Consider the following 25485-nt stretch of genomic DNA (forward strand, 5'->3'; position numbering starts at 1 on the left):
GGGGAAGGGGCGGCAAGAAACTTGGGGAGAGCAAGCTGCTGGTCCGACCGGAGGGACGCCTCCCACCGGCCGAGAAGGTACCAGGGGTTTTTTCCTGGGGGAACTTCGGCGGCCCGGGAGGGCCCGGTGCCCAGGGACCCAGGTTCCGGCACCAAGACCAGCTGGCGTGGAAGGACCCACACCGGAGTTCCCCGACTCCGGCTTCTCTGCCCAGTCCGGGCCAGGCGAGGAAACCCCCGCAGTCGCCAGTCCCAAAGCGATCGGCTCCGGGAGAGCCTCGCCTCTCCTCCCCTCCCCTCCACCGGGAAAGCCTCCCCCTCAGCTCTCGGCAGGAAAGCCCCGCCTTCTCTCCACAAGCCCCGCCCAATCCCTCTAGGCGCACGGAGACGGGTCGACCCCACCTGACCCGCGAGTGTGAGGGGCGTGGGGAGAGAGGCAGGCCCGACCTGCCGGCCCCCAGTCCAGGAAGCCCCTTCCCCTCCCCGCCGCCCCGGAGACAGCGGGGACTTCGTCCCGCCTCCTTTCCCCGCCCACGCCCTAACGTCACAAAGAGTGACGCGGCAAAAGAACAATCACAATCTTTCTCCCTACTTTGGTCGGAGGTGGAGGGCGGGGCAAGGGGACAGAGCGGAAGGAGAAGGGCTCGGGGGAGTTCTCGTCGATCCCCAGCCGTCCAATCAGTGAGCCCAGGGCGAGTAGGGGGTGGGGCCCCCAAAGGGGAGGTGGGGGTGGGGCAAGGGACAGGGTAAGGTTCTCTGGGCGGTGGGCGGGCGGCCGGCGCTTGAAAGCGGCCAATCAGCGCGCGCCGGCTTCATTCGGAGAGAGGCGTGGGGCGTCGCCTCCGCCGCGCGCGCCGGGGGCTGGTTGGGGCCATGAAACAAAAGAAACCCTGAGAGAGGAGCCGCAGCCGCTGCCATCGCCCGCCCGCCCGCCCGCCCGCCCGCCGGCCACAGCCCCCACCCCCAGCCACCCCGCCTTCTCCTTCCCTCGCCTCTGCTCTCCCCCGCCGCCGTCCCTCCTCCTCCTCCGGTCCCCGGGCGGTGCTGGCGCTCTCCGGCCGTCGCTGCCGGCTCCCCTGAGGAAAGGTGTTTGCGCTTTGAGCAGGGCCCGGGCCCGGTCGGCCATGGGGCTCGCCGCCCGTCTCGCCTGACACGGTCTCCCGCCGCCGCCATTGACAGCGCGCTGCTGCCGCCGCCGCCGCCTCCGCCGCGATGCCGAGCGGCAGCTCCGCGGCCCTGGCCCTGGCGGCGGCCCCGGCCCCCCTGCCGCAGCCTCAGCCGCCGCCCCCGCCTCCCCCCCCGCCGGGGCCGCCGCCGCCGCCCCCCGGGGGTCCGGAGCCCGAGCGGGACGGGCTCCTGCTGCGGGAGCGCCTGGCCGCGCTAGGCCTCGACGACCCCCGCCAGGCGGACACCACCGACCCGTCGCTTCGGGCCGCGGTGGCGGCGGCTCAAGCTCAGGCCCGGAGGATGGTGGGGCTGTCCCCGGAGGAGCGGGCTCACCCCGGCCGGCCCGGGGCCGCGGAGGCGGCGGAGCTGGAGCTGGAGCTAGAGGAGGAGGAGGAAGCCGAGGTGGACGGGGACCTGCTGGAGGAGGAGGAGCTGGAAGAGGAGGACGACGAGGAGGAGGAGGAGGACCAGGACCGGCCGCCGCTGCTGCTGCTCTCGCCGCCCGCCGCCGCCGCCTCCCAGAGCCACCCGATTCCGGGCGGGCCCCTGGGCTCGGTGCTGCTCCCTGCTCCGGGCTTCGACGCTCGGGAGGCGGCGGCGGCGGCGGCGGCCGGGGTGCTGTACGGGGGGGACGATCCCCAGGGCATGATGGCGGCGATGCTGTCCCACGCCTACGGCCCCGGCGGCTGCGGGGGGGCGGCGGCGGCGGCGGCCGCGCTCAACGGGGAGCAGGCGGCCCTGCTCCGGAGAAAGAGCGTCAACACCACGGAGTGCGTCCCGGTGCCCAGCTCCGAGCACGTCGCCGAGATCGTCGGTCGCCAGGGTGAGTGGCGGCCGGGCACCGGGCGGGGTGGGGACAAAGGAGCGGGGAGCGGGGCGGGCGTGGCGAGGGGGAGGAGGGACGCCCCGGAGCCGGGATGCCCGGCCGGCGGGGGTGGGGTGCGGAGCGCGAGTCCCCCCGGGAAAAGCGGGGTGAGTCCCAACTTTGCCGGCGCCCGGGGCGGGCGCCGACGTCTCCTGAACTTGGCGGTGCCCGAGCAGCCCGCGGTGGGGGCGTCCGGAGTCGGCCCCGGTGCCGCCCGACCCAAGTCCGCTCGGTCGGGGCAGAGGCGGCGTGGGTGCGATAGCGTTCCCCTCCTCGGACACTTGCCTCTCCCGAGGGGGTCTGCGGGTTAGTGACGCTGGGTTTTTGCGGAGCGCTTGGTACGGACGCACCCCGTGCCTCGGGGCCCCCTCGGGTGAGCCGGGTCGTAAACGTCCGTGTTGGAAGTCTCGGGTAAATCGTGCTTTGGCTGCCCCGCGGCCCTTCGGCAAACCCCTCCCACAGCGTTGAGACAAAGAGCCCGGGGCTCGCGTTCGCGGAGCAGGCTTGCGAAGGTGCCTCGGGGTCACGCCGCTTCTCGGCCAGCCGCCGGTGGTTTTTGTGTGGACCGTGCGAATGAAAGCGGCCAGAGTCGTGGGGCGCCGCCCCCCAGAGCGGGGTGCCTCCTTAACCCCGGGGATCTTCGCCTTCCCCGCTCCCCTTGCTCTGCCTGCCGGACAGCGTTGCCGGGGTCAGAGATGGTGGCGCTGCAGCCCCGTGAGCTCATCCTCCCCGAGTGGGCTGAAGTACCCAGAAACAGGAGTCTTAGAACGCTGGTTTCCAGTGTCAGGGTTTTCTCGTTCCTTTAGGGTTTTAAAAGACAGAGTCATCCGAGATGTGGAGAGATGCCCTGTGCTGGGGTGTCGTTCCGAGGTGGGGCAGTTAAGCCGAAAAGGGGTCGACCTGCCAGACGCTTTATTTGAAAGTGGGAGTCATCTAGATTGCAGTCCCTCCTTTTACAAAGAAGTAGTAAATCCGTAGAATCTGGATTCAAACCCAGGATACCCAACCCAAAATCCAGTACGCTCTCAGTACTTTTGTGTGAAAAATTAAGCGAAAGGGACTGTGCTTAGCGCAGTGCTGAGATGGAAATTTAGTTTGTCTTCTAGGAGCTTATTAAACTTGCGTGAAAGCTGAAGTGTACATACACAACGACAGTACAAAGCAGTGTGTGTCATAAAAACGGTTCGCTTACAGCGGGAGTTGAGGGAAGAGTAGTAGTGGGGGTCCCCCTGGAATGTGAGCTGGGGCTTAAAGTATAGGGAGGAATTTGGATATCCAGAGATAAGACAAAAGAAAGACGGGAGCAGATGAAGTTTTGAGCTTAATGACACATGTGAAGTTTCGATAGCCTGTCTCATTGACTGTTTCCCCTTTGTTTTAAAACGCTATAAAGTTGACATTTATCAGATTTTCATTTACAGCACTATCTAAAACCCGTAAACCAAACTAAATTGAATTAATCCCAGGTTTCTCACCGTACTGAGTATCAAGGTAGCACACGAGATTGGAGTTCTGAGTTTTTTTTCCCTTTGATCTAACTGACCCTATTTTCCAAACCAAAAATACAGACTTAGAAATACATCGTTTGACAAAAGAATACTGCAGCAGCAAAGCCTTACTGAAAGTGTTTTCTTTACATCCTTTTCTGGAGTTAGTAACCAGAGCTACACTTTATTAACTAGGAAACAAACAGGATCGTGTTTCTTAGGATGTGGATGCAATTTAAACTTCATACATATTGTTAATTATTTTTTCACTTAGTATGGAAGTCACAGCTTTGGGGGGAAATAACATTTCATATTACTCTATATCTTGTTTTAGAGTATAGAACAGTTCCTCTTCTCGTAGTTCCATTCCACCAGCATGAGCCTAGTAATTTGTTGTGGTGTCATTGACCTAAAGAAGCTCCTGTAACAGCTAAGCATTTCTACTCATTTAATTAGAGAACTAGAAAAGATCTATTACGCTTTTCAAAAACATATTTCCTTCGAAAATTGTAGTAATTTGTCCCCTATAACAGTGGTCAGCAATGGTTTTTGCATTTACCAACCCTTGCCCTCTAGGGTGTATAACAACAACCTCATTTCATATTTTCATAGGATTGTAGATTTAAATCTGGGTGTCATTGAGTTATTCCTTCTCATTTCATAGAGGAGGAGGCTGAAGCGAAAGACCTTACTTGTCTTGCCCAGGGTCTCATTGCTAAAGTGGCATTTGAACCCAGGTCTTCCAGACTCCCAAGTCCAAGGTTTTGTCTAACACATTACTGCCTCTCTTTTTTTAAAAGTGACTAAAACTAAATGATTTTTTTCCATTCTTAGAGTTTTGGTTTTGTGTTTTGGTTTTTTCCCCAGTGGAGAAAATTTTGTCCTAAAGAAAATCTGTTTCTGCCATTTATTCATTACCTGAAGCCACCATGCTATTCAACATCTCTTAATTGGTTCTGTAAATTATGTCACAAATGGAGACATTTATGACTCCAATTAAGAAGCTTGTAGTAGTAGGACAAATGGAATTCAAAGTCACCAAGAGCCTTTCCACATTAATAGCCTCTGGGTAGTGTCTTTAAAAATTTTAAAAAGAAAAACAAAACTTAAATTTACTCCACCATGTGGGTGTTTGTAAATATTTGATTGGTCTGAGGGTAGTGATTTTTTTTCTCTCATTTTGAAATGAAAAATAATGTGGACTAATTAAAAGAGAGGGTAGAAATGAGAACTCCTTCAAAGGTAAAAGCTCTACAAAATTGGATTATGAAAAGATATGGTACTTTACAGTAAACTTTACCTCTAAAATCAGGAACTTTTGTAGTCTGTATTTGTAAAGTTGTTAGCCATGGAAAAACAATACAAATATTTGTTTAGTTAAGGGGTTGTCCCCTAGTTGCCAATGTTCTCTTCCTCCAGTTATCTTGACTACTTGTATATCCATCACCGTACCTTAGCTTTACATTTCCAGAGGGCAAGTACTGCTTTTGTCTTTGCATCCTGAATGCCTACTTCTTACTCATATTTGTTGGATTGGATTGTCACTCAAGAAGCATTTATATCGGATCCTTAAGGGAATTAGGGAACCATTGCATGCACTTTTCTGGGTAGAGAGTGACGGACAGTCAGATACCATTATTTGATCAGGTAGATACAAAATTGACTAAAAGAAGACAAGTGATAAAATTCTGAACACTAGGTTTCGTTTATAATAATGTTATAGTAATGGTTGACTTGTCTTATTGCCTAGGAACTCAAGGTTTCACGTAAGATATAATCTGCCAGCTACACTAAAGTCAGTCAATCAATAAACATCTATGAGCACCTATTATGTGCCAGGCCCTCCCTTCTAGCAGCTCACAGTCTAAAGGGAGAGACTGTAGGCAGACAAATCTGTACAAACAAGTTGTATACAAGGTAAACAGGAAATAATTATCAAAGGGAAGGCACTAGAATTAAATGGGGTAGGGAAGGATTTCAGGTAGAAGATTGGATTTTAGTTGGGGATTAAAAGGGAACTCAGTAGGTGGAGATAAAAAAGAGCTTCCAGGCATGGGGGACAACTGCAGAGAATGCCCAGTCTTGTCTGAGAAACAACCAGGAAGCCAGTGTCACTGGATCAAAGAGCACCTGTCAGGTAGTAAGGGCTAAGAAGACTGAAAAGGTAAAGATGTGGGAGAAGGTAGGTCATGAAGGACTGAATACCCAAAGAGGATTTTGTGTTCTTTGCATTAATGACTAGGATGTTTGTAGAGCTTATAGATGGAGGAGAGCTCTTTAAATTCTCTTCCTGCATTATGCTCTCTACGTATGGACAGCACTTGTCTGTTGGTCCAGTGGTATGGTGTGTGTTGCTGCCATAATTGTTATGATTATGTTGTGAAGTACTTACTTTGAGTTTCTTCCCAGTTTCCTGGGGTGGTTCTTGTTAGGATTCTCTTTGTGGATCAGCTTTCAATTTTTAGCACAGCTAAACTATAGTTATTACCACACATTATTAATAATTATCTTAGCCCATTAGCTTGGCAGGGTTTAGAATTGGAAAAGACTTTAGAAATAATCTAGTCGAATCTCCTCATTTTAACTCCCTCAAGGACACACTAATAATAAATTACAAACTGTTAGATCCATCCCATACCTGAACAAGAATCTTCCTTTACAACGTACCCAACAAGTGATCATCCAGCCTTTATGTGAAGATACCCAGTGAAAGGAGAAATCACTACCTCCTGAGGCAAGTCCATCTTTGAATAACTCTGCAGTCTAGGAAAAAATTCCCTGATAGCAAACCTGAATTTTCCTTTTTGAGATTCCTACCCCATTGTACTTCCTCTGCTTTCTAGGACCAGACCTTCCACCAGACAGGCTTTCACATCCTTGGAAGACTGAAATCATGTTCTACTCTGCCTCTCCTCTCCAGCCCACCATAATCTTATCTTCACAGGTTTAAATGTTCCCATTTTCTTCAGCTGGTCTTTGACTTGATCTCAGAGCCCTTCAGGATCCCAGTTGTCCTCCTTGGCCACTATTCAATTTCTCTGTGCTATGGGTAGAGCCCTGGGCCTAGAGTCAGAAAGACTTGCGTTCATATATGGCCTCAGACATGCTAGCACTATGATCCTGGACAAGTCACTAAATGTCTGTTTACCTCAGTTTACTCAACTGTAAAGTGGCATTATTATGAGAATCAAGCAAGATAATTTTTGTAAAAGACTTAGTACAGTGCCTGGTACATAGTGCTTAATAAATGCTTTTTCCCTTCATAAATAGTTGTGGTATTCCAGGTGTGATCTACAGAATACTATACTTTCACCTCTTTAATGCAAACTGTAACGCATTAGATTTCTTGACATATCACAGCGTTGCCTGATTGAGTTTGTGTTATATTAAAAACCACAAATCTTTTTAGATACATCTCTCTCTAGCCAAACACCCCGTAGCATGCCATGTAAACTTGTTTGTATTTATTCATATACACAAATTTATGGTCTCATGTGAGTATTTCCTCCACTGACAACTCACAACCCAAATATTTGAGTTTACCTTTATCCCTATTACATCTTGTTTTCTTAAATTTGGCTCAAAATTTTAACCATTCAAGATATTTTTGGAACTTCACTGTCATCCAGTGTTAGCCATTTCTCCTACATTTACCATCTTATGATAGTTGATTTAAATGTCCTATTGTAGATGAAAACTTCAAATTCAGCTTAGATCCCTGGGAGAAGCTGTATTAAAATTTAAATTTCTGTGCTTTGTTAACCATTTCAGAAATGATTGGCTGAAGCAGTAGTTCCAGTTTGTTTAAATTCATGTGTATATATACCTCATGTGCTTTGCTGATTTTCTTACTTTAGAATTTTGAAGTTTGACAGGGAAGCATGAAAAAGGTGTTAACTTTATGCCTTGAATTACATTACCAGAAATCTCATTCTCTGGGAGAAATATTCTTTTACTGAATGTATCATGGTTTTTATATAACTCGAATGCTAAATTTAAGATGAAGAGATGAGAATTAGAAAGAAAGAATGACTTAATGGATAAAATGGTCTGGAAACTAGGAAGACCTGGGTTCAAGTCCAGCCTCTTAATACTTTTTGATTGACTGCCGCATGCCAGGTCATGTGATCATCAGCAAGGCCTATAACTGTCTTTGCCCACTAGACAACTCTTCAAGATTAGAAATCTCTGAAGAGGTTCTGATTTTTTATTTTAAAGGGAATTTCCTCACCTTGGAGTTCCTTAAATATTGTGAAATCATAGGTTCAATTTCAATTTATTCACTATTAATGAAGTGTATTGTTTGCAAAAAAGTAATGGTGTATTAGATTAATTACTGATTTCAGATATTTTAGTAAATCTTGTTGAAATCATGATTGACTATATCAGATCTCTTATGGACAATAACTTTAAGAAAGATACTTCACTAGAATTTATAATTTTATCTTAATAGATCAGTTTGCACTAGCAAACTATTGGGAAAGACCAAGACAAGACTGTTTTGCAAGTGGGTGGAGATTCTCTTGCCTTTTCTTCCTGCCTCATTCAGCTAATGAACAATATTATTCACTGGAGAGGAAGTGGAAGATAAAAACAATTGAATTTGAAGGATGTTTTCTCTTACCCCCTAGTTATCAGCCAAATGGAAAATTATTCAAGAAGTTTAAGTGTCTGAAAATTTTTCTATAGGAGATTTGTACCTATTTGTCTACCCCTGTGATTTTTTTTATAAGGCGGGGGATATACTTCTTGGTTTGTTCTTTTGAATGTTGATGTACTGTAAATAAGTGGTATCAGACTCCAAAAGGAATGGGGTCCACTACTCTCTATGTAAGGATCCCTTTGGATCCTTTTTATATTTTGTGTACATTTTGTATAATTTGTCACAGTGATCTTAACCTTTTATAGAAAAGGTAAAAGTTTGCCACAAGAAAATGCTAACTGCTGTTTTGGAAAATAATGCTTAAATATTAAATGTCTTTTTCTTTAAGCAAACTGTGAATGCTTTGTGAATATTCTTCTCATTCAACTAACAGTTTCTGGAATGTGATTTTTTTAATTTCACTGAAATATACATTGCGAACTTCAAATTTCCTTCATCTTGCCATTCTTGCACAGGCAATATTAGTATAGCGTAAAGAACATTTAACTCCTTGTTCCATTAACTTCTGCCAAATTCTCTGATATTCAGCAAGTCGCTTTAACTTCTCTGAGCTTCAGATGGAAAGGAGAAAGTGCCTACCTACCCCATTTACCTTAAAGGGATCTTCTAAACTTTAGTAGAAGTGAATGAGAAAGCACTTTTTTGCTATTCAAATGTGAGGTGAGGATCCTAAATTACTTTGAATGTTAAATATGATTTTTAGTCATTATCTTTAATCTTTTTATCACTATTTGCTGCTTCACCTTTTTCCCTTTCAAGATCTTGTATCATTTTTCCCCCTACTTTTCTTGCCACAGCTCTGGCAATTTGTCCAGGTTTAACATATTTGAGTAGCTGTTAGGTATTTGTCACTTTTCCTATTGTTACTGCTTGTAAGGAGAAAAACACAATGCCCTCTAGGATCTTGTATTTCAAAAGGACTCAAGAAGGTGAATTGCAAGTGGATGTTCATTACTATTTAAAACAGAGGAATCATAACATAAGACCACCAGCAATTCCCCAAGTGCCACAGAAGCAGATTACAAGTTGGAAAATATTTAAAATTAAATTAAAAATGCAATAAAACACAAAAAATGCAATAAAACACAGGAAATGTTATATTTTTAAACTCTCCATGTGAAACCCACAGTACAATGTAATACTGCATATAGATTTGTAAAGATAGAAGAAAACTTGAACTTTTGTTTTAGGAAACACCAAATTGGCTCTGTGATAATCTCTTGAATCATCTGTTGAACGTGAATTTTAAGCAGCAGTACATAACAATTTTCATTGCTTTTGTTTAAAACAAATTTCATTTCTTGTGCTTCCCTAGTGGCTATTATGCTTTTTACTTCCCTCTAGTGCTATCAGTGGTTACCATAGAGATTTGCAAAGATTAAGACTGGTGATGATATTTAAGTTTCTGAAAATAGTTTTCTAATGGTAGTATTGATAATCTTAACTATAATGATGTGAATGAATGCACAAATTAATGTAGCATTGTTACAGAGTAACATAGGTACTCTGTTAATTTAGTAACTAATGAGGAAGTTTTTCTTAATAGAAACTCTTAACTGATTGTTTTGTGTAAATATAGGAGACCGGCTTTTTAATATTCTTTAATAAATTATTTATTTGTGCATATCTTTTTCTTTCCCTGCCCCAATAGACTGCAAGCTCTTTGAGGTCAGTAATTGTTTTTCATTCACCAGTGTGATGTCTAGATAGTAAGCACTTAAATTGAATTTTGTTGAATGCTAATGCAGGAGTATAAAGAGAATGTATTTCTATATCTTTGAACTTGTGTTCTTACAAGAGTAATATGAACTAACTTCAGTATATATGTGGGGCATATAGTCTGACCTCAAGTAAAGCTGTGTAACTGAAACCACATAGTGTAGTGACTTGCTTTTTGTAATTGAATTTTACTGTAGCAAAAAAAAAAAATTCATTAAGAAGTATTTGAGGTTTGAAAGATACCTATGAAAGTGTTTTGAACATAGTAGATTAAGGGTAAAGGGAAGGCTTAGAAAATTTAAGCCTACAAATATTTTTTATCCATTTTTTACCAACTATTTTTCTAGTTTTCTCTACCTGTTCACAGATATTTTGGGCGTAGTGTAAAAGTCTGGTGCTGACTGAATCTGAAGACTGAGTTCTGATCCCAGCTCTACTGCTGCTGGTGGAGTAACCTTAAACAAATTATTTAACCTCTTTGAGAGGCTAGGTTTCCTTTCTGTAAAATCTCTTTTTACCTACCCTTTCTTCGTAATCAAATGAGATAGTATTGCAATGCATAGACCTCAACAAATGTAAAAGCTAATGGTGAGAATTTCTTTTGATTAACACTAATAGATTATTTCTGTGCTGTCAGGAAGGGATAGGAATAGAGACCAAGCCTGTGATTTCATTGACATAGGAAACTTTTTACCGATGCCTGTCTGTGTGTTTTCTGCATTTTATAATCTCAAAGAATTGCCTGCCTGGAATATTGAGGTTAAGAGACTTGTCCATAATCGCAGCTAGTATGGGCCTAAGTCTGTGGGCAGATAATTGCTCAGGAGAATGGCTAATATTACTTTCAAATAGTAACTCAATCCAACAAGCATTTTTTAAGTGACATATAGTGCTAGAGACTCTGGGGATACAAAGACTAGTCCCTGGCCTTCAAGAAACCTGGCATATGTGCACTGGAATAAATATTTTATAAAGTTTGGTATGTCAAACTTGGGGCCCGGAAGAGACAATATGGTAGTTTGTATGCTTTAAAAAAAAAGTTAAAGGTATTGTTTGGAAATCTTAAATTTCTAGGGAAGGGGATTGAATTGGTTTGAGAGAGATTCATTGAGATAAGTCTGATAAAGTGTTTACTGTTGAAAGTGATATTTCTTTACAATTACACTTTACATATATAAAGGCATGAACATACATTTTTATCTGCCCTAGTTAAGTTGCATAAATCTACAATTGAGAATAATAAAACCACTGGCTACTTTTCAGAAGTTAAAGATCAGTATAAAATGTTTGCAAAATGAAACTCTACCTTCCCCTTAATTTCCATGGTTTAATTTGAAAAGTTCCTTGAGGACAGGTGCTACATTCAACCCATTTATATCTCCTACATTTTGTGCATAGGTGCTCAACAAATTGATTTCAGATTGGTTAAGATGGTGGCTAGATCCCATGGTGTTCTGGGCATTGAAGTAGAAACAGTAATGGTATTATGCCCTGCTTCTCTCCTAGAAATAGACCTCCTTGTAGCACTTACTGAAACTCTAGCTATCTTTTAACTGCCACCCTTCAAAACCACAGAAATTTCATTTAACCTAGAGGAATATATGACTTCAGAACCACAGCTTTCTGGCATTTTCTTAATATATGTTTACTGCAGTATCTAATAAAAGTGACTCCCATTTCCCCAGAAAATGTTGACCTATTCCTTTTATGTTTCTAGGGTGCTTTTATCTTTTTTCAGTTTATTTTCATTTTAACCTCACAATAGACTTGTGACTTAGATAAGGCAAGTAAATGGTTGTATCCCATTTTACTGCCTAAAATCACATGACAAGTGATTGGTAAAGACAAAATCTGGTCTGTTATTACTAGCCCTTTGTTCTTTGTACTAGATGGGCAATGCTATTAGCTTCTCAAGTAATAGACTGAAAAACGTTTCTCGAAGATTTTATTTAAGAAAACTAATTATGCAATTTTCTTACACTTTTTCTTAAGCATTGCTTGCTACTCAATCAGAAAATTAATGCTAGTCTGGTTTACTCTTGTTTTTTAGAGTAATGTGGACAAGTCTCAGTGTGACTCAAATATTACAACTTAAGATAAACTTCCAGTTGGTTCCAAACTACTCAGTGGGTTTTGTCATACTTTAATGTAAATTGTTCTATGGACTTTTTTTCACCCAAAAGAAGATTGAGAAAAATAATGAGATATTGTCTCTTAACTAATTCACATTTATGAGGTCACATAAACTTGCAAAAACAAATTTTGGTCTTTTTTATAAAAATTGTGAAGGAATGAGCGTGTGGAAGATTTACCAACCTAAATTTCGACTCTAAATACACAGTAGGTCCTAGGTATGAGTAGACGGGGTAGCAGGGATAGAATGCCAGGACTGAGGTCAGGAAGGCTCATCTTCCCAAGATCATATCTGGCCTCAGTCACTTACAAGCTATGTGACCCTGGGCAAGTCACTTAAACCGTCTTGGCCTCAGGTTCTTCATTTATAAAATGAGCTCAGGAAGGAAATAGCCAACCACTCCAGTATCTTTGCCAAGAAAACTCCCAAGTAGGGTCACAAAAAGTTGGACATGACTTAAAAATAACGGAACAAAATGAGTAGAGGATGGCCTGCTCCTTTTTTAAAAGGAGACACCGCCCTGAGCAACCCATTTCATTGTTGATAATGCTCAAAGCAGGTACTGGTGGTGTTATCTTATGTGTAGCTAAAGAGGTGTCATTAACAGAGAATAGAGGGAATAAAGTTCATAGCCTCTTAGAACATCAGTTAGCAAATTCATGAATCAGCCTCTTTTTACAATTTTATGTTGTCATTTGGTTTCACCTTTTTGTGCTGCTTCTTATTAACTATATTCAGATATTTGTAAAGAAAAACTTGTTACCTTTTGGGTATTGTCAGTGTTATTGTCAGTCTTTCAGATTTATATAGTTTATCACATTCTAATTTTAAACTCAGTCTCACTATCAAAGACCAGTCTGCAAACATTTATTAAGTGCCTACTATGGACTTTGGTACTGTGATAAGTGCTAGGGATAGAAAAAAGGACAAAAGATAATTTAATTGAGGGAGACTTCATGCTGTTGACACCTGATTTACAAGATACAGAAGAGATGGAGATAGTCAACAAAGGGAAGGCATTAGCATGGGCGGGGGGGTGGGGGGTGGGGTAGGATCTGAAAAGCCAGGAAGGGGGGGAAAGTCCAGGCTTAGGGGATGGATAATGAAAAAAGCCCAGAGCCAGGAGTTGCAGTGTCTTGAGACAGGTAGTGGGGAGAGGAAAATCAGAGTGTAGGAGTCAGTAAATATTAATTGCCTACTATGTTCTGGACCCTGAGCTAAGGGATCTGAAGAAAGGTATTAGACCTTGCCCTCAAGGAGTTCACAATCTAATGGGGGGGAGGCTGGGGAAGATCGTGGAAAGGGAGACCTGATGCTCAAGATGAAGTTCTTTAGCCAGGTAGAAAATGATCTGAGAAGGCAATAGTTTCCAAAACTGATTTCATCTTGTAAAATAAAAGGTTAAGAAACTTTTGGGTATAGCTATAAAAGTTGAAGTCCTGATTGCTTACTTCCATTTGTGTGTGTGTTGGGGGGTTGGCATGTTTTTAAGTTTTGAAAACTTGAGAAAGGGTGGCACTGAAGTCTTAGAACTGAATACAGTAAGTACTTTTCACTGCATTTGTGAAGCTGTAGCAATTTAATGACAAATCACTTAACCTCTGCCTTCCCACTTTATAAATGGGAAAACAGTAAACCTGTGATAAACTGTTCAAGTAACCAGTTTGTTAGGAAATGTCATTTTAGTATTTAACACCTGGTATTGAGTGTAGTTGTTACCTTTATTTTCTAGTTTCTTAACATTTTCTCCCAGCCCTTCTACTGTATCACATTAGTTGAATTTAAGGGGATTTTTGGAGAATAATTGCTGTATAAATATGCTTATTCACAAAAAATTTTGAGGTCTTTTGACTTTCTGTGCTAAATACATATTTGATTTTAAAATTCTGTTTTCTTAAGAACTACTTTATATTTTAATACATCAGTGGATTTTGTCACCTGCCAGTTTTGCAGTTTGGAGGCAGCTGGTGGTAGAGTGGATAGAGAGCTAAAGAGGCAAGGAGATCTGATTTCCATTTTGGCCCTAGTTAGTTATTAGCTGTGTGACCCTGGAAAATCAATTAACCTCTGTTTGCCTTAGTTTCCTCAGCTATAAAATGGGAATGATAATAAGTAGCACCTACTTTTCAGGGTTGTTGTGAAGATAAAATGACATTTTTTTTAAGCTCTTGGCACAGTGCCTGGCACATACTAGGCTTGTCCCTTCCCTACTCATACATACCCCTCTTCGTATCATTTATGACTCTTTGTCATGCTTTCTCGGTAGATCTACTCAGTTAGGGACCTTTCTCTAGGTTTGTTTGTTGTTAAACAGTTTTTAAACAGACCAGTACGCTGTTGATTCGTATGCTTTTTGTTAACCCATTTTCCTTTTCCCAATGTTACCTTGATGTGACATCTTTATGCCCAAAAAAGGGAAGTAAACAGAACTATTTAATTTCCACAAAACCATTAAATATATTATGTGAAATTCAGCCATAGTTACACTGTAACATGGGACATGATAACTGCATTTCAAAACATTGATAATTATGCCTTCTGAAGAACCTTAAAAATTAACAGCAAAAGTGATTTGGTTTTTATTCTAATAGCAAATTCCAGAACCGAGTAAGTTTGTTAATTTTACTAAAGCATGTGAGTATTAGAGTTCCATGATCTGTTTTTAACTGATAGGGTTATTCTTTGCTTTAATACTTAAATTATCTGCATTGTATTCAGAAAGTAAGGACGTTCTAAAGTATCTAACGTTGAATAATTTAAGATAATGAACCTGGAATTTTCTTTAAAATAATTGAAATTTCTTAAATTTTTCTCCTATTGTTATAGCAGAAAGCAAGTGCAGATGTGCCCTTTTAGGTGTGTACTCAATTTGTGAAGCTCAGTTCTTTTCCTCATTTAAAAGTTTATTGAATAATGTGGAAATTCATTTTGCTTGACTGTGTTTGTCACAGTAGTTTTGTTACAAACAAGCACCAGATAGTGACTTCATCTGAGCAACCCAGAACCTTGTAGAGAACATTGTAATGATGATTGCTAGCATTTATATAGTGCTTGAAGGGTTTGCCCAGTGCTTTATATGCATGTTCTCATTTGACCTCCACAACAATCCTGTATTACCTCCATTTTACTGATGAGAAAACTGAAAGACAGGTTCCTAGGGTCACCACGTAGCTTAGTATCGGAAGCAGGATTCCCACTCTAACACTCTCTTCACTGCAACACCTAGCCGCCTTTGAATAGACACTGGTTTATTTTCATAATTAAGGTTAGTTAGTAGCTAAGCATCAAATGACTGTATGTTGTCAGAGTTAAAGGTTAAGTTAATTTAGGTTAAAGAGTTAAGGAACAGGTTACGAGGTACCAGCTGTGATGGGTTTACAATAATAGAATTGAAAAACTGGAATTCCAACCTCCTTATTTGGTAAATAAGGAAGAAACTAGCAAAAGGCAAGGAAGACTAGACCAAAATAATAGAGCTTATTAGAAGCAGAGCTGTAACAGCAAACACTGATTTAGCACAGGCTCTGTGCTACCTGAGGATGCAGAGAAAGGCAGAAGGCAGCCCCTGCTCTCAAGGAGCTCCTAGTGAGTCTAATGGGGGAGACAACATGCAAGCAATGAAGATACAAACGAAATATAGGTAAGATAAGTGGGGAATAACAATTAGACTTCAATAATAACTAACATTTATATGCGCCAGTCACTATGCTAAGGGCTTTTTACAAATACTTCTCATTTGATCTTCACAGCACCCCTTTGAGATAAGTGCTATTATTCTCATTTTACAGTTGAGGAATCTGAGGTGAACCAAGGTTAAACTTGCCCAAGGTATATGAGACCTGTGATTTGAACTCTAGTCCTCCTACCTGGAATTAAGAGAGATTTGGAAAGGCTTCGTAAACAGATAGTGGGATTTTAGGTGGAATTTGAAGGAAGTCAAGGGAATTCAAGTTTTCCTGACTTCTAGTCTGGTTTTTTTCTTCCTTCTGTGCCATTTTACCTGGCCTTTTTAAAGGATGGATAAATTGAGGACAGCGTGAGCCAAATATTCAGATGGGGGGGGGGGGGTAATGACCCATCCGTCTAATCCTTAGTTTTATGGGTAGGGACAAAAAGAAATCATTTTGGAGCTAGCTTGTACAGGGTCTTTAGCCCTAAGCTAAGGAATTTGGATTTTAATGGAAACTGCCTTTAAGGAGAATGAAATTCTAACACCCCAAACTAGCCCCTTGACTTCATGAAACCCACTACTCGGTTGCTCCCACCTCTCACCCCCCAGAGGAGCAACAATGGGCTACTTCCCAACTCTAGGAATGTTAATTCACTCAGCCCCTGGGCCTCGTTCTGAGACAAATTAATTCTCTCTATTGCCTTAGCTGTTGAAGTGGTGGGAGAAGTGAAACCAGAATTTATCAAGCTAATCACATCCATCCCTCCCACCCACTGTCTTCTGGTATCTTGCCATCTGCCCTAAAGGGGCTTGTCTCTCCCACACCCTACCCCAACCTCCACCTCTTGCTCAGGAAATAATGAAATATTTCCTTTGCTTCTGGAAAGGATAGGAACATCTGTTATAACTTCCCCACCTTCCTTCAAGTCTCAGCTAAAATCTCACCTTCCAATCCCTGTTAATCCTAGTGCCTTTCCTCTGTTAATAATTGCCTGTTTGTCCCATATGTACTTTTTTTGTACATGCTTGTTTGCTTCTTTTCTCCATTGGATTGTCAGCTACTTGAGGGCAGGAACTACCATTTACCTTTCTTTGTATCCCTAAGACTTCTTAGCACATAGTGCCTGTCACACAGCATTTGCTTAATTGACCCAACTCTAACTCCATCAAGAATTCCTAGGACACTTGTCATTCTTCTCCTCGAAGCTTAGGTGGCTTTAGGATAAAGCCCTTCCCAATCTGATTCCATCCTCTCTTTTCTAATTACATACACACTGTATGTATTTGCTGTAGTCATATTGACTTACCATGGCCCTGCATGCCATTTCCAATTCCCACCTCTAGTTTTTGTGCACTGACTATCCAGCAAGTCATTAAGCTTATATATCTGCTTTGTGCCAGGCACCGTCTCTGTTAACATTGTGGGGATATAAAGAAAGGCAAAAAAAAAAGTTCTTAGTCTCTGCTCTTAAGGAGCTCACAGTGTCATGGAAACATTCTAACAGCCATGCGCAAACATGCTATATGCAGGATAAATTAGAGATGGGGTGGGGGAAGACTGGGAAAGGTCGGAGTGAATAATGTAGGAGTTTAAACAGAGGCTTGAGGGACACCAGGAAAGAGCTCCAGGCATAGTGGATGGCCAGTGAAAACTAAATTTGGGAGGGTCTTGTGCTAGGAATATCAAGTAGGACATCCAAGGCTGATGGAACTGTAAGTGATGGAGAAGGACCAAGGAAATAAGGTGAAAGGGATCTGGAAAGGTAGAAAGGGATCCTCCTTTCTTTTCTGAGCCTACAATAAGTAAGACTGTCGCACCTGTAAGTGAAGTTGATAGTCTGCATCACCACAGAAGCTGTTTCCCAGCATGATAAATGGCAGTTAGTGGACTGGAAGCATTGCTATTCCAAAGGTTCTGCGCTTCCAGGTCCTGGATTATCTGCTTTGGGGTCTGAGGGGAGGTGGTCGTGGTGGCTGCTGTGGTGGTGCTGTGACTTGCCAAGCACATGCTGTCTCTCCCTGAGGGTGTCTTGCTCTGCTTCCTGATTTAAAAAGAAAAAAAAAAGGTTAAGAATTCTTTCCCTAGAAGCAAGAGTTATACAGCCTTTAATGTATGCATGGTTTTATTGCTGTTTCTTCATCTTTTCGAGATTGCTAACATCCAAGAATCAGAAAAGTCAAGTCTAAAGCTCAGCAAGCCCCCTAAATATTACAAAAGAAACTAAAAGGCAAGACTGAGACCAGATCTTTGGGACTAATATTTGAGAAATGACTACCAAATCTGACTTGGTCTAGTGTTGCCTCAGCTTCCCTATACCTCATCCACAAATAGAAATTATAAAACCATCATGAAGCTCCTGGGACATTTTTATTCTATTTCATTTTCTTCTCTGCTTTTCCTTGATAATCTTGTCTAGTAGTTGACCTGATTTTCTCTGTCTTTTTCCTAGGCATAGGGTCATGAACTGCCCTTTTCCCCCCAATCTTTTCACTATTTTGCTGCCCCTAAGGCATTACTAACACAAGAAACTTTACCTTTTGTATAAGACAGAATTCAGCTACTTCCCTGATAGCATTAGGTGTGTTCATTCTATTTCCAGTAAATGTTTTGTCCATTCTTTCACTAGAAATTTTTTCACTTTCCACTTATCTTAGTCTTTTTGCATCATGCAAATCCTTTAGTTGATTAAAACTGGTTCTACTCATTGATTAAACCCTGACTTCACTTGTTTTCTGTTTATCTGGTGTACATGTGGCCTTAATATCATCACTGAAAGGAGGGGTAAGTAGTTTTTAAGCCGTTACATCTTCCTTCTTTTCTTTCCCTCTGTCCACCCCACTTCACTTACTTCTAAGTAATTTTGTGGGTTTGGTTTTTTTTTTTTTTTTTACAATAGAAAGAACTTATACAGTGATGACAGCTCCCACCATGAGTAAGAGAATTGTTCTGTCACAATTTGTTGTCCATAATCTCCAGACTTCATTTGACTCCTTTAACGTGTATCCATTTGTTGAACTTGATTAGCTTAGCTTGGCAGCTATCCCTAGATAGAAAATTGGTTTTCCATAGATCAAATATGGCAAACATTTTCTCTTAGCTGTCTTAAGTATTGGTCTTGGAAGAAGGTGGAATGGAACAAGGAAAGGAAATTAAACATTAGACATTCTGTAAAGCAGCTGATAGAAAAAAGTAATAATAATAAATCCCCGAAGTGAACGTAATCATTTGTGAAATTCACTGTTGAGTTATTATAACATAAGTAGTAGCAAGAGGGCCATTTCTTTTATGTTGATGTTTTTTTTGTTTTGAAATTTTGAATTATCTGGTTTTCTGAATATGTTGTTAAGTATTATGGCCTGAATGAATCTGTATGCTAATGTTCTAGGTTTCTGACCTTAGAATTCAATGAATGTTACCATAATTTAGGTCCTTATTATGTGTATTATTATTTCAGATAGATAGGAGGCTTATTAATATTGATTACAAATTCTCACCTCCCAACCCCTAGTTTGAGCTGTAGGCAGAACAAAAGTATAGTACCATGCCTTTCAGCTCCTGTAGTGTCATGATAGAAATTTGATATCATACTTAATAATCTTTGCTTTGCACCACCTTTTTGTTGCTGCAATTTTGATATATAAGAATTGGGACAGAACACATAACTAATTCAGACTCCTCTTTTCCGCAGTCTGTCTTGCAGATGCATATCTGAAAATCTCAACCCATCCTTAAAAAAAAAAAAACCTACCGGGGCTACCTAGTGTCTTTAGGATAAATACAAACTCTTCTGTTTTCATTCAAAGTCCTTCATATTTTGGCCCCAGCCTGTCTTTCTAGACAGCATGTCCCACTGTCCCTTCACTTCCACTTTATGCTCCAGCCAAATTGCCCTACTTACGTCTCCCCATACATGTTATTCGCCTGTCATCCATCTTGTCTTTGCACAGATGGCCACCTCCCCAAATGCTCTCCCTCTTTCCCCTTTCTTACCAGAATCCCTAGCTTTCTTCGAAGCTCATCTTGATACCTTCAGACCTTCATCATCTTTGTAGTTCTCTGGCTTCCTGCTTGCAAAACTACTGTGTATGTATTTGTAGTTATTTACCTGCATACATGTTTTCTCCAAGGAGAATTTGTAAGATCTATGAAGAATAGGTAGAGAACTACAGAGTAGGTTTTTTTTCTTTGTATCCCCCTATGCTAGGCACAGAATAAATAAATCCCTATTGCATTAAATCATCTTATTGTAATTATAAGTTGTTGACCTAGTTTTCCCACATGTGATAGTTTTTAGTGTCTTAACATTGGCATTGTATTCATAAACAAAGCTAAACTATTTTCTAATGAGCAAGACTTAGGAAATTCTTTCACAAATTATTGACCTTGAATTAACATTTTCTGCTTTAAAACCTATAGCATATAAGTATTTCAAAGAACCATGTACTCAAGTGCCTGTGCTGTGCCTCCTTATAACGTTTACAATTTTCAGGTAGTTTTTGGATCAACATTTTATAAATGTATGTGTTAGAGCTATTACTGGAATTGCAGAGTTTTTAGCCAGCATGAGCTATCTATATAACAGGTTAATCTTTTGGTTGATCCAGATTGTCAGCTTGTGCGGTGTAGGGGAAAAAAACCCACTCATGTTCTGTTCAATTATTATAGTGATTCAGTTATTGATTCAGTTAATATAATTGTAACTGCTGAGTCTAAGAATGTTACATTCATAATGGTGCACATACCTTATTATTTAACTACAGGTACTTGCCTAAAAGTAGCCCCTCTCCTAGCACCCTTAGTTTTGTAGTGCTATTGTTCATTCATTCATTCTCTCAAGAATCTACTTCTGTTTGATCAGGGTCCTTAGCAGACATTTATCTGTCCTAATCATGAGAATGGCCTTCTGTCTAATAAAGACCACTTCCATTTCCCTAATCTCTGTCAAAGACTATACTACTGTATAAAATACTACTGTATTTTACATAGTTGATAGGGAAAAGTGCATTTCATTTTATATTTTCTTTCAGTGACGATGCACAAACTAAAAATTGATTGTTTTTGCTAACTATCTAGTTAAAATAAGTTGGTAGTTACTAAATGATTCCTTTATTTCTGGCAATTATTAGTATTCAGAATAAGAAAGTAAGAAAGTATTAACAGTTTTGAAATAATTCCCTCTGGTTCCAGTACTGCAAGACATTTGGCATTATAAAACATTGAAAAAAGTGTTGATTCTTGGATTCCTCTCCCCCTCCCACTAAAGGCTATTTTTTTTTCTTTCTCTGACAGGTTGTAAAATTAAAGCACTAAGGGCCAAGACAAATACATATATTAAAACACCTGTTCGTGGTGAAGAACCTATTTTTGTTGTCACTGGACGGAAAGAAGATGTAGCCATGGCCAAAAGGGAAATTCTCTCAGCTGCTGAGCACTTCTCCATGATTCGAGCATCTCGCAACAAAAATGGTCCTGCACTGGGGGGATTGCCATGCACACCTAACTTGCCAGGTCAGACCACAGTCCAAGTCAGGGTACCTTACCGTGTTGTAGGACTGGTAGTTGGACCCAAAGGAGCAACCATTAAAAGGATTCAGCAGCAGACCCACACATACATAGTTACTCCAAGCAGAGATAAGGAACCTGTCTTTGAGGTGACAGGTATGCCGGAAAATGTAGACCGAGCACGTGAAGAAATAGAAATGCATATTGCCATGCGTACTGGAAACTACATTGAGCTAAATGAAGAAAATGATTTCCATTACAATGGTACAGATGTGAGCTTTGAAGGAGGTACCCTTAGCTCAGCATGGCTTTCTTCCAATCCAGTTCCTCCCAGCCGCACCAGAATGATATCCAATTATCGAAATGATAGTTCAAGTTCTTTGGGAAGTGGTTCTACCGATTCTTACTTTGGAAGCAATAGGTTGGCTGACTTCAGTCCAACAAGCCCATTCAGCGCAGGAAACTTTTGGTTTGGAGAAACACTACCATCTGTGGGCTCAGAAGATCTTGCAGTTGATTCTCCTGCTTTTGACTCTTTACCAACATCCTCCCAAACTATCTGGACTCCTTTTGAACCAGTTAACCCACTCTCTGGTTTTGGTGGTGACCCTTCTGGTAACATGAAGACTCAGCGTAGAGGAAGTCAGCCATCAACTCCTCGACTCTCTCCCACATTTCCTGAAGGCATAGAACATCCACTTGCTCGGAGGGTTAGGAGTGACCCACCTAGTACAGGCAACCATGTTGGCCTTCCAATATATATCCCTGCTTTTTCTAATGGTACCAACAGTTACTCCTCTTCCAATGGTGGTTCCACGTCTAGTTCACCTCCAGAATCAAGACGAAAGCACGACTGTGTGATTTGCTTTGAGAATGAAGTTATTGCTGCCCTAGTTCCATGTGGCCACAACCTCTTCTGCATGGAATGTGCCAACAAGATCTGTGAAAAGAGAACGCCATCATGTCCAGTTTGCCAGACAGCTGTTACTCAGGCAATCCAAATTCACTCTTAAATATATATATATACATAATATTATATCTCTATATGGACTCTTAAAAGCATGGGTATAATGGTACCCCCAGTAAACTTCCTAATGAATTCTTATGACTGTTATCAGGCTTTATTGGGATTAGGCTAAAGTTGTTAGTAAACTTGTATTTTCTAAAAGGCTGCTATGGTAACACTAAACCTAAGTGGTCTCTGTCTACTAGTTTGGTTTTAATTACTGTTCTAATAAACAGAGACATAGTTCACATTAAGATTGATTAAAAGTTGAGTTCAGCTCAGCTTTCACAGCATAGAGATGATAGGCTTTATAGGCCTATGAGAGAAGTTGTGACTTCCAATATTTGAAGGCGTTAAGTCCCGTAGCCTAACCATATTAAAAGTTTATGGAGGGTACTTGGCATTATTGATCTATCAGACACTTCCAGTGCTGCCTTCTTTACACTGCCAGTTTTGAAAAACAGGTTTTTTATTTTACAACAACTTATGCCTAATTCTGCAGGATTGCAAGTAACTTTTTAATGCATAGTTTTGACTTATTGGAATGGATAGGGCTGGTGGCAGTTGAATAGATCACTGTTAATAATTTGGGAAGAAAACTGCTGCATTGACTTTAATCTCGCCCAGAGTTCTTGTGGATGGTGTGATCAGAGGATCAGGAATGGATTTGTCTCAATTGTGAATTCCTACCCATTGTTTCTCTTAATGTAATGTGGAAAAATCTGTTTGGATTTTTCTCATTTCACTAAGAGCTTTGGGATGCACATATTTTGGCTAATAGTGAGGATGCTAACATTCCATTCATTAGTCCGATCAAGCTATTATTAATTACTTTTAGAGAGTATATAGATCTAAATGTGAAACATTTTTATGTTCAATCCATATTTGTCTTGCACATTATAAATATATTTTATTTTTAGTAATTGAAAGGGGGGGAGTGGGAGGGGTAACAATGCCCTAAGCATAATACACAAAAAGCAGCTGTGACAATAACCTGCAATCAATTTACTTCATTTCAAAACTATTTCCAATCATAAGGAAAGAATTATTTAAAGTGAGCTTTTACATTTCAACCTGTGGATGTCTTTAACTTCATCATCCTCAGTACGATCCCAAATCTGTGTTGGCATCAAAAAGGACAAAATGGTATCCCAATGAATTTTTCTACTAATTATTTTTGAAGCATTATTTTCCCAAGGCGCAAAAGAGCTTTTTTTCTCAGTATAACAAAAAAAAAAAATTAAATCCTATGTGTATTGAACTAGTAAATAAACAAATTTTATTTTTTATTTCCACTTGAAGAGTTACATTTCGTATAAAAGTTTACAAATAACGGTTTTTATTTTGATTTTTTCAGTATAAAAGTTGCCTTGATGGCATATTATGATGTGTAATGCATACCTTTAATGCTAATTGCTTGTAGGATAGTTAAATGTCAGTATTGAAGCCTAATCTTTAGCTGCCGTCTTGTAGATATGAACGAATGTTCACCAAGCATGTATTTTGTATTTTATTGCATCGTACACTGCAACTAATAAGCCAAGGAATCGACATATATTAGGTGCGTGTACCATTTCTATAAACTACAAACTAAGAATGATAAAACTATCAATATAGTTTAGTATTTGCTAATTTTACTACACTTTTTTGTTATGTATATGTAGGGAGGTCATAGGGATTATAAATTCAATTTGAGTAAAGTTTAAAAACCATATATTTTATGATAAAGGGCCTTTAACTGAAGATGGCCAAAGCACTGATATTATATATTTGCTGTAAAGAGAATTATAAGAGTTTTATTTTTCTGATATTAAAAGTTACTTAATAAAGACTTGTTTCCATTAACTTGAAAGTATTCTGCTTGCTGGTTTCATCTCGTCATTGGCAATTTGAAGTAGTATGATACATTTATTACTATATGCAAATTTTTTTTATGGGTTCTTCTCTTTAAAAAAAACAGTGCAATCCTTTTATACGTACCATAGCTGTTTTTAGTGTATCATAGTGGTGCTATACCTTTCTTCATTGAAACCAAAATTTGGTTATTCCTTTTACTGCCATTTGGGGAGATTTTTTTAGAGTGAGATGAACTGATTTTTAAGACCATCTAATTACATTTTTGAATGATAGTAGTTTCGCACAGTTGTGAGGTTATTTATCTACCCTTGTTTTACACCTTACTTAAGGTAGTATTCAGTAAAATCCCCAAACTAAATAAAAAGTGTACTTAATTTGCCAAGCACCCACTGAAAGTTTTTTGTGGCTGAAAAGTGCTTTTAAAATTGAACTGGTAATATTGAGGGAAATTGCTGCATTATTTTTAAAAGCAAAAGAATAAAGTGATTTCAAAACTTTTAAATGTTCATTTTAGAAAAAAACAACTTTGAATTTGGAAATTGTTATTGTGTGACTGCCATAAAGTTATTTTATAATGGAGTTTGACAGATACTCTTTAGTAGATGCCAGAATGCACAACATATATGCCTAGAATATATGGGTAGAGTAGACTAAAACCAGGTACTGCTGGTTTGCTATTTTAGGATTACCTAAGAGAAGCATAAGACTTACGTAATTCTTAGATATTTTCTAGTATTTTCAAACCAATTTAGATAAAATGCATTTTTAAAGCTCCTTTTTTGTTTTGTTGACTTCTGTTTATTGCATGATCAGGATTTCATTGTCTTTACATGAACTTTAACATTTTATTCTGGAAGGTTCCATTTTACAAAAATCTAGTAAGTCTGATCTTGCATTTCATAGGGGGAGGGAGCCATTTTGAGATTCTGTCAGGCCCTATGTGTAGCATCCATTCACAAGATTGAGGGACCCTAGGCCACTACTTAAGAGATAATTACCAATGCAGATATACAAAACTTGACCAAACTTTAAAACACAGAACTTTTCTTCTCTTTCTACAGAACAGGAGGGGTGGATGCCATTGTAATAAAATTGGTCTAGAAATTTTACTTTTACCATCTAAAGGGATTTTTTAATTAAAACCATATAGCTTGCACTTTTATATATTGGCCTACATTGTGTTTTGCATGCATTTTCTTGTTCATTCTCATAACCCAATCACATAAGTAATGCACATAGTCCCATTTTACAGATTAGGGAATTGGGGTTCATCTGGTAGCTTATCCAAGGTCACACAGCCAGTAAAGGGTTGAAATTTGAAACCACCTAATTCTTTCCAGTATACTACACTGTATTTTTAAATCTCCCTACAAAAAAAAGTATTATTTCATCAAGAATACTGAGCCTTATTTAAA

At 40.6% G+C, this 25485-nt stretch overlaps 1 protein-coding gene across 1 annotated transcript; it reads left to right on the forward strand.

The window, feature by feature from the left end:
* The first annotated feature begins 625 nt into the window (after nt 1-625).
* MEX3C (mex-3 RNA binding family member C) lies at nt 626-24058 on the forward strand. The gene is made up of 3 exons (XM_072606022.1): nt 626-680; nt 1105-1989; nt 20995-24058. The coding sequence occupies exons 2-3, from the start codon at nt 1212-1214 to the stop codon at nt 22218-22220; spliced, it is 2004 nt and encodes a 667-aa protein (XP_072462123.1). The 5' UTR covers nt 626-680; nt 1105-1211; the 3' UTR covers nt 22221-24058.
* Nucleotides 24059-25485: the final 1427 nt, after the last annotated feature.

This window comes from Notamacropus eugenii, chromosome 4, assembly GCF_028372415.1.
Source record: "Notamacropus eugenii isolate mMacEug1 chromosome 4, mMacEug1.pri_v2, whole genome shotgun sequence".
NCBI classification, from domain to species: domain Eukaryota; kingdom Metazoa; phylum Chordata; class Mammalia; order Diprotodontia; family Macropodidae; genus Notamacropus; species Notamacropus eugenii.